Genomic DNA, 16,367 nt, shown 5'->3' with positions numbered 1-16,367 from the left:
TATTGATTCAACATCAGTGATGTAGAATCAGTCATAGTGTAATGTTGATTCAATAGCATTATCATTGATTTTTTGTTGAAATCTCAGTATTGCTTAAACATTAACTGAGGGTGCAAAAGTGATGTTGAAAAAATATCACTTTCTAATGTTGAATCAATAATATTACCATTAATTTGAGGTTGAAATCTCAACATTGCTTCAAAATTAACTGAGGGTGCAAGAGTGATACTAAAGCAACATCACTTAACATTAATTCAATGCAATTAGCATTGATGCATCAACACTGACTCAACATTGTTTCAAGGATCACATGCTATCTGGGATAGGATCATTCTGTGATACTTTTGTGTCTTTTTAAAAGATTTTGATGCTGGTCGCTAAACATTAAATGGACATGCATGAGTGGGACATTTTTTAAAAATTCTATCCATAAACGTAAGAAAGGCATATGGCATTAAATAGCAGGGTGAGTAAATGATGACTTAATTTTCATTTTAGGATAAATTATACCTCTAACACCTAAATAAAGGCTGGAATTTAAGTCACTCCACCTCTTTATCTTTCCACACCTAAGTGCATAAACCAGTTAGCATTGTCAAAGCAGTGAAAGATTTTGTTTAATTAACCCGGGTCATGTTCATCTGGACGTATCCTGTGACTGTGTCCTTCCCTGAAGCTGCGTATAATCAGGGAGTGTTCGTTTACATTATCTCTTGAAATGTAACACATTTTGTTTTATTCTTTTTTTATTTGTGTGGTCTTATGTTGTTCAATTATCAAAATCATCACCATGTGCATCTCATTCTATTTGTGCAAGAGATGATTTTATAAAAAGATAAAAGAACATATAAAAGATGACCATTTCCAGAAAGTGCCATTCTTTTATTTTCATGTTACATAATGTTATTTTTCAAATCTAAAGAAAACATCCTGCAATTTAATGCGAACGAATGATATATCTGGTGGGAAAACCCACTTTGCTAACAGAGTGAAAGATACTTTATTTGAGAACAGACTGTTGAAAGGTAACTACAAACAAAATTCCACTAACGACAAGTGATTTAGTCGAAAGGAGACTAAAGAAGACCATGGTATGTATGAGTCTGCATTTTATAGTAAGCTTTTTGGTTCAATAAAAACCTTTTTAAAAAGAATGCATTTATATGTGCAATTAAATTGCTGTTTTTAATTGTTTAGACTGGAGGTGTTGTGAAGCTTATAGCTATGTCTGTGCACATTGCAGTTTTCTGGCTGATACTGGGTAAGTGTCTTCTATATTCATCAACCTTCAAAAATAAAAAAAAATTGAGAAATACATTTAACTTAAACTTTTTACTTCCAAACATTACAGTCAGTGTTGAAGGATGGACATATCACTCAGATAACAAGGAACAACTGAATTGGAAAGAGGCAAGGGAGTGGTGTCAAAAACATTACACAGACATTGTGATGGTTCACAATGAAAATGTAACACATTTTCTTACAAAATATTTGCCAAGTAGATCCTCAGCTCCTTACTACTGGATTGGACTCAAAAATATCAATGACAGTTGGACGTGGACAGATGGACAGATCGCGAACTATCAAAATTGGGGTGATAAAGAACCCAACAGTGTTCTGCCTGATGAAAACTGTGTGGAATACATCAGCAACCCAAACAACAATGGCAAGTGGAACGATGAGAGCTGCACCAGACAAAAGTATCCTGTGTGTCACAAAGGTAAGGAGCCTGAGTTAGTTTTTCAGTTTGTTCATTTATTTCCAGTTAGAGCACTTGTACAGTGTCTTTATGTAAATAACCTTAATGAGTCTATGAAAGACATCTCTATAAAAGAAAAATTACAGTCCAGAAAGGATGTTTCTTATAAATCTAATTTCTTTCAGCACAATGTCTGAACAATTCATGCAGTAATAGAGGGCACTGCACAGAACAAGTCAACAACTTCACCTGTGAATGTGAGCCAGGTTTCATTGGGCCACGCTGTGAAAAAGGTCAGAACAAACAGTTTTTCAACAAATGTAAAGTGGTGAAATATCTAGTGATGAAGTGAAATATATTATAATTTAAATTAGTGGTCATCAACATGATGGCCCAAGGAAGGTCTGTTCTGATGGGGCCCAGGGAGAAAAAAAACAGTGTTAAATGGATAAAACTATATATAATTCTGAATAGTTTATATTCTGATAATCTTTACTTATGACATTCCTTGACCATTCAATTTTTTCTCTCTCTCCAGTCGTGACATGCGAGCAACTATCCGCACCACCGCATGGCTCGATGGAATGCTCCGGTCAGTATGGGAATCATTCCCTCAGTTCAAAGTGTACATTTTCCTGTGCTGATGGTTATAAGCTGAGTGGCACGGCTGAGCTCCAATGCAATTCCTCAGGTGCATGGAACGTACCTCCACCTTCATGTGCAGGTATAATATATATATTTCAATATTATGAAAGACATCTCTGTAAAAGAAAAATGGAGTGTTTTACAGTCCAGAAAGGATGCTTCTTATAAATCTGTTTAATTTTTTAGCACAATGTCTAAACAATTCATGCAGTGATAGAGGGCATTGCATAGAACAAGTCAACAACATCACCTGTGTATGTGAGCCGGGTTTCTCTGGGCCACGCTGTGAAAAAGGTCAGAACAAATAGTTTTTCAACAAATGTAAAGCGGTGAAAGATTTAGCGATGAACCCTAACCCTAACAACTTCACCTGTGTATGTGAGCCAGGTTTCTCTGGGCCACATTGTGAAAAAGGTCAGAAACGGTATTTCAACAAATATAAAGTGGTGAAAGATTTAGCGATGAAGTGAAATATAATGGATAAAACTATATATAATTCTAAATAGTTTATATTACTTTTTTTTCTCTCTCTCCAGTCGTGTCATGTGAGCAACTATCCGCACCACGGCATGGCTGGATGGAATGCTCCGGTCTGTATGGGAATCATTCCCTCAATTCAAAGTGCAAATTTTCCTGTGCTGGTGGTTATAAGCTGAGAGGCACGGCTGAGCTCCAATGCACTTCCTCAGGTGCATGGAACGTACCTCCACCTTTATGTGCAGGTACAATATATATCGGCCTACTTCAATATTATGATTCTGTGTTAACATCTCTTAATATATATATAAATATATTATGTATGTAAGATTGAGGTATTTTCCTATTACAGTGGAGTGTTTTCCCCTTCTTTTGTTTGGTGGTGGATTGATGAACTGCACTGAAGGACATGACAGCTCCAGATCTGCTTGTAGAGTAGAGTGTCCACCTGGACATTTGCTGCTGGGCTTCGCTGAGTTCACCTGCAGAGCTGATGGCATGTGGGAGTCTTCCTTTCCATTGATGTGTGCAAGTAAGTAGTTTGCACTTTTCAGTTGTGTACCACAAATATGGAGTATAATGAGAGCACCATGTTGGTCATAATTTTTTAACAATTTCATTAAAAAAAAAAAATTTTTATTCAATTATTTAAAAATTTCATATACAAGAAAAATCCTAATCAAGAATATGAAGCCTTAGAAAGAACCAATATTTTTTTTTATTGTTACAAAACTATAAAAAAATAAAGATTCCAAAAAGGGTTTTTGCTGCAATGCCATAGAAGAATCATTTTTGGTTCCCCAAATAACATATGTCAAAAAAATATGATTAAATCAAACCATTATTTTTAAAGGGTAGAAATGTCAGGGATCAAAAAATAAAAGGATGAATGCAAAATCAAAATTTCCTAATAAAAGATTAATAAAGCACTTTAGAAAAAAACCTCAACAATAGTTTTTAAATTTTATATAAAAACCTTTTTTTTGCATAAAAAGAATACTTATAATATTGTTATATCTTTCCTCAGGTTTTGTCCATTCTCTAATTGTTCTTTTGTCATCTGCTGTCATCTCATTGTTTTGTGGCTGGTTTTGTTGCTCCAAGTGCAGAAAGAGTGAGTACAGCGTGACATTTTGAAGGATTTATCAAATATCAATTTATTCAATTTAATCAATTTATTTATGTATTTTAAAATGTTTTTTCCTCTTTAAATTTGGTTGTAGGTAAAAAGGCAGTGAGAATGAGGTAAATTATGTTTACTTTAAGTTTTCTTAACAGTCATTTAGATGTACAGTTTATGTAAATCTTACTCCTCTATGTTTTCTTGCAGAACTCAACAGGAAACACTGAATCCAGCATTTGAAGCAGAACACACACCACCAGATGGCCCTCTATGTTCAGCATAAGATGTCTTTGAATAAAGGGACTTGATGTTAATTTTTTATTTTTTTTTATTAAATTGCTTCTTCAGTTCATTCTTATTTTAGAGACTATTTCATTTTTTGTATACACAAAAGCTAAAGTCAGTAATCCCATTGTCATCTTTTGCACAAAATGCATGATGTTGTATTGTTGTTCACTGTTGCTGTAAACACACACACACACACACACACACACACACACACACACACACAAAAACATTTTCAGTGTGAGCTGGAGAATGACATTACAAATAATAAACTATTTCATTTCTGGTATATAACAATAGTCGCTGTTGTGCTGTAACGTTTCCTTTAATGGCAGTACTATTACACAATTTCCCATCGCTTAGTTCCCATGCAGTGCAACTGTCTGAATATTGGCAAATCATATTTGACAGCAATTTCCTATGCATTAAACTGAACATCTTCTCAGAATAAAAGAAACTGCATTGTTGCAGAAAAGGTAAGATGAACAATCTGCTTTACTATATATATTTATTTAGAATATGTATGCATGTCATCAAACTAAAGGGTTTAGAAATCCAAATGCTTTTTAGAGTAATATTTTTATACCATCAAATAAAATTTAAAAAGATCAGTAACATTTGGACCTCTAAATCCTTTGGTTTGATGACATGCATGAATTAGAATACAAATAGTGTCTTAATAAACACTCACACATATGCATTTCTCACATCCTTCAGATGGTTTTGTGGGTGAATATTAGAGTATTTTCTGGATGTCTTCTCCTTATAACTGGAATTTATAATGGTATGTTCTCATTTAATCTATTTCTAATCAACATGTTTCTTAGATAACCTACAAAGTTTCACAGTAAAATGAACTAAATAGCAAATTAAAATGTTGTATATAATACATTTTAATGCAACACAACTGTGTTTATCAGTCAAGGCCTGGACTTACCATTACAACATAGACACTAATATGGACTGGACAAAAGCTCGTCAATGGTGTCAAAAGAATTTCACTGATATGGTGGCCATCCAAAACCAGGAAGAAATTGCATACCTTAACCAAATTCTACCCTTCCATTCGTCATACTACTGGATTGGCATTAGGAAGATTGATGGCCACTGGATGTGGGTTGGGACCAAAAAGCACTTGGTCCCTGAAGCAGCAAACTGGGCGAGAAATGAACCAAATAACCGGGGAAGTGGAGAAGACTGTGTAGAGATCTACATTAAGAGGCAAAAAGACACAGCCAAGTGGAATGATGAGAGGTGCAACAAAAAGAAAGCAGCTCTCTGTTATTTAGGTGAATTGAGATCATTTTAATTTAAAATTTAATTCAAATTATATGAAGATGCTCTATCAGATATCCAGTTCTGATTGAAGGCTCAGCATTTATTTGTAGTCATTACACCTGATTTTTCTGTGTAGCCTCTTGTTCAGATAAATCCTGCAGTGAGCACGCTGAGTGTGTGGAGACTATTGGGAGCTACGAATGTCAATGTGACCCCGGCTTTAGGGGCTCACGCTGTGAGGAAGGTGCTGTAGAACCCATTCAAGTTCAGATATCTTCAGTGTGTGTTTGTGCATTTTGTAACCAAGTTATCATTTTCACTTTTGCAGCTGTTCAGTGCTGGCCAGTTAAAAATCCACAGCAAGGTTTTGTGAAGTGTGAGGGTATCTATGGAGCATTTCATTTTAACTCGTCATGCCAGTTCCAATGTGACACAGGGTTCAAGCTGGAGGGGGAACAAAGGCTAGGCTGCCTGGCATCTGGGCACTGGGATAACGCACTTCCTGTTTGTCGGGGTATGGTACAGAATACATTGCCATGCATGAATTGTACTGCAGTAACTCTAAAGCCTGTTCACATGGACGATAACTATCACGATAAAGATATAGTTCTAAAAGTCTTTCTAAATAAAAGAATAGCAGAGTCCATACCACAACTATATAACAATAACATCACAGAGAAACGATATCGTTGGAATCACTTTCAGAACAATATTTTTCCAGCTGATGAACGATAAAAGTTGAGAATCAGTATCTAAGAGCTCGAGCATTACATATGACAAAACTGCAACGTGTGCTTAGAATAAACAGAACGATATTGTCCGCTGGTGTCTGTTAATAAAGTTATCGTTCTTGAGGTAAACGGGCCTGAGATTATATATCTTGCCATTACATGGCTCTGTGGAATACTTGATTCTGATTGGTCGATCGCGCCATCCAGCGGTATGTTATTCCCCGATAACAAACGCTAAAAACAGATAAAACAGGCTCATCCAGGTAACTGAAGTCGTTTTTCCTCATGGAAGTTTTGCGTTTGGTGAGCTAATAAAATATTTAAACTCAGTCAAATCAATATTTTGTGTACAGTTATCCCGTATTGCAGACTCGCTCTTTTGTTTCATAGAAATGCAGTTGCTGCCATTTTGCGACTGTTTTGTTCACTTTAGATTATAAGATTCTAAACAGTTTTAAGTCATTTTAATCTCAGATAAATATCTTTTATCCCAATAATTAGTTATGTGGCAAAATCTCTTAAATGTCCGTCTAGTTTGAACTTGCCAGGCTAGCATTAACTGCTCTCTCCGCGAAAGCTGTGCGTTTAAAGAGCTAAAAAAAATATTTCGACTCAGATCAATATTTTGTTTCTAATTATTTACTTATGTGGCAAGTAGCCATGTAATAAGTGGGATAATGTACATCCAGCCAGTTGTTATCTCAGAATAAACTATTCTCTGAACAACCGGCTGGATGTACATTATCCCTTACATAGTGCACAGTAAAAACTTTTTTTCGAAGTTATGTGGAATATGTTTAACAAGTAAATTATATGGAATATGTTTAAAAAGTAAACATTACTTCAGTCTTTCTACTTCAAATTTTCACGTTTCTTTGTCATTATTTGTAAAACTTTTACTAGCAATAATGGGGTAGAATTTGTTAGCATTTTTTTAGTTTGGGTAATAAAACATACAATTATTATTATATTGCTGTCTGATGTGTTTACTTGTGTAAAATGACATTATCCGTACAGCTGTCCAGTGTCTGCCGATCATTGATGCCCCTGGTGGTTGGAGCATGAACTGCACTCATCCCCTTTCCAACAATAGCTATAACTCCAGCTGTGAGTTCAAGTGTGAGGAGGGATTTGAGCTCCAAGGCTCAGATACAACCTGGTGTGTCCACACTGGCCACTGGACACACAAAACCCCAACCTGCACAGGTACAGCACATCTACAGGACATTCCTCAATGAGTTGCAGGCAGTTGCTGGTTCATACAATTGCACTGACTATGCATGTTGACATGATAAATCACAAAAGCTACATAATTGGAAAAATATAATTTAATAGTTTAGAAAGTGCAGATATCAGAGACAGTGCACTTCCTTTTTGTTTCTGCTAAACATTTTAATGTTGGGTAACACTAAGACACACCCTGGAAGTGCACTTTCTATGAAAAAAAAGAAAAAAAAAGGTGTTTTTTTTTTTTGTTTTTTTTTTGCAATAAAGAAAAGAGGTTATTAAGGTTTTGTGTGTTTGAACAGACACGGGTAATAATTTAATTGATGTGAGTTATGCATTTGTTGCAGTGGTGACTTGTAGTCCTGTTCTGGCCCCTGAAAAGAGTCATCTGACATGTGCTGATATATTTGGAAAATTCTCTTTTCGTTCTTCTTGCAATGTTTCCTGTGATGAGGGATACAAACTGAGAGGAAAAGCCACACTCACCTGTCTAAGTGATGGCAACTGGTCGGCAGGCACACCTGCATGTGAAGGTGGGTTTTTGGAGCATATACATGATTTCTCAGTGTCATACAGACTTATTGAATCCTCATTTCCATCACAATGTGAGCACTGGAAAAAAAGGTCCTTATGTTCTAACTGTAAGTCCACTTCAAAAAAAAAAAAAGAAAAAAAAGATTGCTCTTTTACATTACCACATACTCAGCTGAGTATGTAATTTGTCTTGTCTGTTTTGTCGTAATCATTTTTTGGCAGTTGTAAAGTGTAACCCATTGAAGCCCAGCCCACATGGCTCCCTGCAATGTTCTGACCCTGTGGAGGAGTTTGCTTATGGCTCCACTTGTTGGGTAAAATGTGACTTTGGTTTTGTCCACAATGGTACAAATTCCACTAACTGTACCGCACATGGGAACTGGAGTCACATCCCCCCTGTTTGCCATGGTAACCTGCTTCTTAAACACTACATGCACATATTTTCAGTTCATATCTCCAACAGATTCACTTTGAGTTGTTTCTGATTATCCCACAGCTATACAGTGTCCACCTTTCTCTAATGCACCAAGTTTTGGAAGTATGAGCTGCACACACCCCCTCTCCAACAATAGCTATAACTCCAGCTGTGATTTCAAGTGTGAGGAGGGTTTTGAGCTCCAAGGCTCAGATACAACCTGGTGTGACCACACTGGCCACTGGACACACAAAACCCCCACCTGCACAGGTACAGCACATCTGCAGGACATTCCTCAATGAGTTGCAGGCAGTTGCTGGTTCATACAATTGCACTTACTATGCATGTTGACATGATAAATCACAAAAGCAATTGGAAAAATATAATTTAATAGTTCAGAAAGTGTAGATATCAAAGATAGTGCACTTCCTTTTTGTTTCTGCTAAACATTTTAATGTTGGGTAACACTAAGACACACCCTGGAAGTGCACTTTCTATGAAAAAAAAGAAAAAAAAAAGGTGTTTTTTTTTTTTTTGCAATAAAGAAAATAGGTTATTATGGTTTTTGTGTGTTTGAACAGACACGGGTAATAATTTAATTGATGTGAGTTATGCATTTGTTGCAGTGGTGACTTGTAGTCCTGTTCTGGCCCCTGAAAAGAGTCATCTGACATGTGCTGATATATTTGGAAAATTCTCTTTTCGTTCTTCTTGCAATGTTTTCTGTGATGAGGGATACAAACTGAGAGGAAAAGCCACACTCACCTGTCTAAGTGATGGCAACTGGTCGGCAGGCACACCTGCATGTGAAGGTGGGTTTTTGGAGCATATACATGATTTCTCAGTGTCATACAGACTTACTGAATCCTCATTTCCATCACAATGTGAGCACTGGAAAAAAAGGTCCTTATGTTCTAACTGTAAGTCCACTTCAAAAAAGAAAAAAGAAAAAAAAGATTGCTCTTTTACATTACCACATACTCAGCTGAGTATGTAATTTGTCTTGTCTGTTTGTCGTAATCATTTTTTGGCAGTTGTAAAGTGTGACCCACTGAAGCCCAGCCCACATGGCTCCCTGCAATGTTCTGACCCTGTGGAGGAGTTTGCTTATGGCTCCACTTGTTGGGTAAAATGTGACTTTGGTTTTGTCCACAATGGTACAAATTCCACTAACTGTACCGCACATGGGAACTGGAGTCACATCCCCCCTGTTTGCCATGGTAACCTGCTTCTTAAACACTACATGCACATATTTTCAGTTCATATCTCCAACAGATTCACTTTGAGTTGTTTCTGATTATCCCACAGCTATACAGTGTCCACCTTTCTCTAATGCACCAAGTTTTGGAAGTATGAGCTGCACACACCCCCTCTCCAACAATAGCTATAACTCCAGCTGTGAGTTCAAGTGTGAGGAGGGATTTGAGCTCCAAGGCTCAGATACAACCTGGTGTGACCACACTGGCCACTGGACACACAAAACCCCCACCTGCACAGGTACAGCACATCTGCAGGACATTCCTCAATGAATCAACAGGCAGTTGCTGGTTCATACAATTGCACTGACTATGCATGTTGACATGATTTAACAAAAGCTGCATAATGGGAAAAATATAATTTAAAAAAGCCAAAAGTTTTTAATAGTTCAGAAAGTGTAGATATCAAAGATAGTGCACTTCCTTTTCGTTTTTGCTAAACATTTTAATGTTGGCTAACACTGCTAAGACACACCCTGGAAGTGCACTTTCTATGAAAAAAAGAGAAAAAAAAAAAAAAAGAAGAAGGTGTTTTTTTTTTTTTTTTGCAATAAAGAAAAGAGGTTATTAAGGTTTTTGTGTGTTTGAACAGACACGGGTAATAATTTAATTGATGTGAGTTATGCATTTGTTGCAGTGGTGACTTGTAGTCCTGTTCTGGCCCCTGAAAAGAGTCATCTGACATGTGCTGATATATTTGGAAAATTCTCTTTTCGTTCTTCTTGCAATGTTTCCTGTGATGAGGGATACAAACTGAGAGGAAAAGCCACACTCACCTGTCTAAGTGATGGCAACTGGTCAGCAGCCACACCTGCATGTGAAGGTGGGTTTTTGGAGCATATACATGATTTCTCAGTGTCATACAGACTTATTGAATCCACATCCAGACTTATAGAATCCACATACAGTTCTAACTGTAAGTGGAAAAAGAAAAAGAAAAAAAAGATTGCTCTTTTACATTACCACATACTCAGCTGAGTATATAATTTGTCTTGTCTGTTTTGTCGTAATCATTTTTTGGCAGTTGTAAAGTGTAACCCATTGAAGCCCAGCCCACATGGCTCCCTGCAATGTTCTGACCCTGTGGAGGAGTTTGCTTATGGCTCCACTTGTTGGGTAAAATGTGACTTTGGTTTTGTCCACAATGGTACAAATTCCACTAACTGTACCGCACATGGGAACTGGAGTCACATCCCCCCTGTTTGCCATGGTAACCTGCTTCTTAAACACTACATATACATGCACATATTTTCAGTTCATAGCTCCAACAGATTCACTTTGGGTTGCTTCTGATTATCCCACAGCTATACAGTGTCCACCTTTCTCTAATGCACCAAGTTTTGGAAGTATGAGCTGCACACACCCCCTCTCCAACAATAGCTATAACTCCAGCTGTGAGTTCAAGTGTGAAGAGGGTTTTGAGCTCCAAGGTGCAGATTCCACTCTCTGTGACCATACTGGGCACTGGACACACAGTACACCCACTTGTACAGGTTTGGCATCATTTTTGTTGACCTAATACCATTAAACTATGGTACATGAAATGTTATTCACTATTAGAAGAAAAGGTTCTACATAGAATAGGGTTCTGTCACGCACTTATATCGAACCATTTAGGGGTTCCCATCATATATTAAATATATTACACACTGTACATTATCAGGCTTAAAGGAACACTCCACTTTTTTTGAAAATAGGCTCATTTTCCAAATCCCCCTAGAGTTAAACAGTTGAGATTTACCGTTTTCGGTACAGAAAATTAACTTTTAATTTTCTGTCGGTCTTAGTACACGATTTAACTACAGAAGAGTCAAGTTTTAAATAGGAAAAATATCGAAACTCTTTGGTGATTTTTAAGCGCGATGCTAACGGTCTAATCAGATTCAATGAACGATTGCTAAGCTATGCTAAAAGTGGTACTGCCAGAACCGGAGATCGGCTGAATGGATTCAATAACGGTAAAACTCAACTGTTTAACTCTAGGGGAGTTGGAAAATTCCTTGATTTTCAAAAAAAGTGGAGTGTTCCTTTAAGAGTTTATTTAGAACAGAAATACTAATTTCTGATCTCATTCAAATTCAAGCTGTGGCTTGTGACCCTCTTGTGGTCCCTGCACATAGTCACCTGACCTGTGCTGATCCATTGGGAAAGTTCTCTTTTCGTTCTTCTTGCAATGCTACTTGTGAGGAGGGATACAGACTAAGAGGAGAATCCACACTCACCTGTCTGAGTGATGGCAACTGGTCAGCACCAACACCTGAATGTGAAGGTAGGTCTAAATGTATTTAAACCTAAAAAATAAATTATTATTTGTAAAGATACAATACAAAATACAGTTAAAAAACCCTACATTACTAGATGGCTTCTGTAAATTGTTATTATAGGACAACCATACAAATCTGCTTTGATTTGCTAATAAATCCACATGGACTAAACCAAAATATGTATTGTGCTGTTGCAGCTTACAAACATCTTCAACAGAGCAACACCACACATTCACAATGATGAAATAATTACATCAGCAAAAACATGCTTTCATGCCGTTTTTATCTTTTCAGTTATAAGATGTGATGCTCTGGAGTCTTTCCTGCATGGCACTGTGCAGTGTCAGGACCGCTTGGAGAAGTTCAGCTATGGCTCTTTGTGCTGGCTGGAGTGTGGAGCTGGATTTACTTTGAATGGAAGTAATTCCACTTACTGCACATCACAAGGGAAATGGAGCCAAGACCTTCCTGTTTGTCAAGGTTACCAAACACTCTTGATACTCTGTGACGGTTAAATAGGAAGGTTACTGAGGGAGGTTACTGGGTCTCCAAGAGGTTTAGATCTGACAAAATAGACAGATATTTTATTTGTATTGCCACCTTCTCTAGTCCTATCATAAACATAGAACAAAAATTTAGCACTGAAATCTTTAATTTACTATAAAGTCATGGACAGTAAGGCATTATAATAGAACTTTTGATTCTCTGTCCAATAGCACAGCAGTGCAGCCCCTTAATTGACCCCTCTCATGGTACTGTAACCTGCACGCATCCTCATGGGCAGTTCAGCTTCGGTACAGTGTGTGAAGTGAGCTGTAAGGAAGGCTTCAAGCTGCACGGCACACCCCGAATGGAGTGCTTAGAGATGGGGAAGTGGACAGACACCCCACCCTTCTGCTTGGGTAATCACTTTTGGGTCTTCCTATTTCACCTCAGGCATCATTATAAGTCATCTTTTGATATCCTGTATTCATTCAAATTTATGACCCAAGACAGCTGATTATTTTGTGTGTTAACATTTATTTATTATTTTCCGTAGCTCAACAGTGCCCCCTTTTGACCGCTCAAGAAAATGGCTGGATGAATTGTTCTCATCCTCACTCCCTGTTTAGCTATGGCTCACAATGCTTCTTGGGATGTGAGGCTGGATTTGAAATTATAGGAGAGCCAGACATGGAGTGCTCTGCTTCTGGGAACTGGAGTCAGGAGATGGCCTCTTGCACTGGTATATACCTTTAGACAAAAATGGAACATTCCCATATGGTTACTTTTTCAATTCTTTGAATTTAAGGAACATTTTCTTTAGGTTCTATTTTTGTAACCATAAACTAATATTCTCATAATGTTCTGGCTGGGCTTCCCCTGTAATACTGACAATGATTAATGATCAAGCCATATCATTTAAAACCGATCTTAGTAAGAACCATGAAAAACATTTCTCACTAAATGCTTTACTTTCATTTCTCTTTTAAATGGCAGCTGTTCGTTGTGCGCCCCTCTCATTCTCTCAACTTCCTGAGCTGGAACCTCCACCCTCAATGAACTGCTCTCACCCACATGGAAACTTCAGCTTTGGATCTCAGTGTTTTTTCCAGTGTGCCAAAAGCCATAAGCTCAATGGAACCAGTCCGCTCATCTGCACCTCCGAAGGGTACTGGACCAACTCTCCACCCAGTTGTGTTGGTAAGGCCAACTCCTCCTAACCCATCTTTTTTGTTACATTCAAGGGTTAGTTTACTCAAAAATGAAATTTCTATCAGTAATTACTCACCCTCATGTCGTTCCAAACCTGCAAGACCTTTGTTCATCTTTGGAACAAAAATTAAGATATTTGATGAAATCTGCGAGCTTTCTGACCTCCCTATACACAGCAATGTTATAACCAATTTCAAGGCCCAGAAAGGTAGTAAAGACAGAGATTGTATATAATGGGGAGATAAGAGGGTCTGTATCTCTTACCATTGGAGAAAGCATAACGGCTAACTTAATCACGTGTGGCACCTCTCAGCCTATCATGTAATGGCAGTGACGTCAGTCGCAACTTTCCCTAGTCTGCCTTCTCTTTATATAATACATTTTTATCATGCTAAAATCTACATATAGTTCCCAAAGAAAGTATGGTTTAGTGTAAAACATTCTGAAGATTAGCAAACAGGCTGTCCATTAATTAAATGATTAGCCATTTCCCCACAAAAGGTGTTTAATCAGCATAGTGAAGCCATCCATTGACTTCCATTCAAAAAACAGCCTCCAGTCTCCCTCCCTGTGTACCGCGGGGGGCGGAGCGTTAGCTTTAGCCGTTACGCTTTTTTGGCTAAAGGTTGCAGGCTTGCCTTCCAGTGGCTTTAGTAAAGACTACATCGGTTTGACCTTAATGTTATGAAGTGACAGAATACTCTTCCCTGTCAGTCTCCTATGCTGTTGACGTTGTGAACACAGTGCAGTGCTTCCGGGTTCTATGTCAGAACGCCGACTCTGTATTGGCCGATGCTGTTCACATGAGCAACATGACGTATGCGTGTGAAGCTGACGCAGGAGTCTGACAATAATGAGCTGGGTTTTTTTTTGTTTTTTTTGTGCACAAAAAGTATTCTTGTTGCTTCATAACATTAAGGTTGAACCACTGTAGTCACATGGACTATTTTCGCGATGTCTTCACTACCTTTCTGGGCCTTGAAATTGGTTATGATGTTGCTGTTGCCTAGGGAGGTCAGAAGTTCTTGGATTGCAACAAAATCATTTGTGTTTCAAAGATAGTCTTATGGGTTTGGAATGACATGAAGGTGAGTAATTAATGACAGAAATTATATTTTTGGGTGAATTAACCCTTTAATTTTGTGGGGAAAATACTGCATGCACATTTTTAACACTAGCATTACAAATGACATTACAAAATGCAGAATGCAAAATTACACTGGAAGGCCACTAATACATTATGACTGGGTTTCTGTAACTTGGATTTGAGGGAACTGTATTGGGTTCATGAGTTGATGAAAAGTTAGAATGAACCTCTGAACTTTTAACCTTAGAGAACTGTGGCGTGAACATCCACATGCTGTTATCAATATTAAGTAAAAATCTCAGGGGACACAAGTAAATATTTTACATCAAAGGGGTTCGCGTGACAAAAACGTTTGGGAATCCTCGCATTATGACATATTTATTTTGTGCTTTCAGTAGAGGAGATGTCAATGAGTGTCGGCATGCTGACGTATACAGCTGTGGGAGTTGCTTCTTCAGCTGGTATACTTCTGCTTGGAGGACTAATGTATTTGTTGATGCGCCAATTCAACAAAAAGGGTAATAAAATGGATGGTCCTGCTCCACTGTTGGAAGAATCATTTTTTTAAAGCATTCAACTATCAAAAAGTGTAATTTAATAGCTTTTTATTACAATATTATTTGGTTGGTATTTAACAAATGCCTCAAGTTGTTCATTGTTATATTTGATTATTTAGTGCTTGCAAACCTGATGCTAGCTTTAGTAAGTCAATTTAGCTTAGGGGTAATTGTAATAAGTATAGGCCAGTGATGTGTGTTGGTTTAATGCAACAAGGACCAGGGCAGAGTTTCCCAAAAGCATCGTAAGCCTAAGTTGATCGTAGCTCCATTGGTGGCAATGGAGCTACGATCAACTTAGGCTTACGATGCTTTTGGGAAACTCTGCCCACTACAGTAACTGCAGGGAAAATTAAGCTTTAACACTAAAACAAGCTTGTTTATCCTACTGTTCACCCCAAATAAGAACCTCATGCTGTTCCAAACCTTTATGACTTTCTTTATTCTGTGAAATAAGATATTTTGTGAAAGGTCTTAGTGTTTTTGTTGTTGTTTTTGTACATACAATACACTCATTTTTGGGTGAACTAACCCTTTAACACACTTATTCTTCTCCACTGCAGCTCATTACAGTCTGAATGATGATCATTGGAAGGGGGATTTGAACCCAGCATTTGAATTCGATTAAAAAAAACTAATTTACTCAATGTTGTTTTTGCTTCAATAAATTAATATTTGAATAAAACTGTGTTTGAAAGAGTTATTTGCACACTATAAAAGAACATTTCTGTTTCCAACATTGTATAATAATGTAATATTAGTTAGTGACTGTCTGCAGGGTCATTCCTTAGTGTCTCTGTAGCACCCTCACCAAGTATGTGAGAGACAGTATAAACACTGCCAGAAATACCCTGTTGTCCACTCGCTCACACACCCACTGTTTCATATAGCCTCATGCTGGACATGCTGCCCCAGATCTGACACCCAGTCCAGGACGTGCTGTCTCTGGGCACTATGCCCACTGTCACCCAGTGTCACACAGTCTCTATAGGCCTCTAGTTGCTCCTTCACCTTGTTCCTTCTATGTGAGAAGCTTTATAGGGTCAGGAACTAATGAGCATTTTCTATTGCCATGTCTAGGGTTTTACAATAGG

General features: G+C 37.6%; 2 protein-coding genes across 5 annotated transcripts; both read left to right on the top strand.

The window, feature by feature from the left end:
* The first annotated feature begins 998 nt into the window (after positions 1-998).
* Positions 999-4,481, top strand: LOC137019066 (L-selectin-like). Of its 4 annotated transcripts, none has more exons than XM_067384066.1 (11): positions 999-1,091; positions 1,198-1,261; positions 1,352-1,720; positions 1,885-1,992; positions 2,238-2,423; positions 2,531-2,638; positions 2,881-3,066; positions 3,228-3,353; positions 3,849-3,935; positions 4,045-4,066; positions 4,152-4,481. In XM_067384066.1, exons 1-11 carry the CDS (start codon positions 1,089-1,091, stop codon positions 4,225-4,227), a joined length of 1,335 nt encoding a protein of 444 aa, XP_067240167.1. In that variant the 5' UTR covers positions 999-1,088; the 3' UTR covers positions 4,228-4,481. The 4 variants fall into 4 exon arrangements, with proteins under 4 accessions (XP_067240167.1, XP_067240166.1, XP_067240169.1 ...); XM_067384065.1 differs by having other exon boundaries at positions 3,174-3,353; XM_067384068.1 differs by lacking the exon at positions 2,531-2,638 and having other exon boundaries at positions 2,238-2,291; positions 3,174-3,353.
* Positions 4,482-4,618: 137 nt separating this feature from the next.
* On the top strand, positions 4,619-15,917 carry selp (selectin P). Its single transcript, XM_067384062.1, has 22 exons — positions 4,619-4,705; positions 4,947-5,013; positions 5,150-5,518; positions 5,644-5,751; positions 5,836-6,021; positions 7,256-7,444; positions 7,813-7,998; positions 8,222-8,407; positions 8,496-8,684; positions 9,041-9,226; positions 9,449-9,634; positions 9,723-9,911; positions 10,308-10,493; positions 10,695-10,880; positions 10,975-11,163; positions 11,754-11,939; positions 12,229-12,414; positions 12,651-12,836; positions 12,974-13,159; positions 13,414-13,617; positions 15,112-15,234; positions 15,837-15,917. Exons 2-22 carry the CDS (start codon positions 4,947-4,949, stop codon positions 15,899-15,901), a joined length of 3,738 nt encoding a protein of 1,245 aa, XP_067240163.1. The 5' UTR covers positions 4,619-4,705; the 3' UTR covers positions 15,902-15,917.
* Positions 15,918-16,367: the final 450 nt, after the last annotated feature.

The sequence above is a fragment of the Chanodichthys erythropterus genome, chromosome 4 (genome assembly GCF_024489055.1).
Source record: "Chanodichthys erythropterus isolate Z2021 chromosome 4, ASM2448905v1, whole genome shotgun sequence".
Lineage (NCBI taxonomy): Eukaryota > Metazoa > Chordata > Actinopteri > Cypriniformes > Xenocyprididae > Chanodichthys > Chanodichthys erythropterus.
Note: the sequence above shows the minus strand (reverse complement) of the source record. Positions and strands in the feature narration are given on the sequence as shown.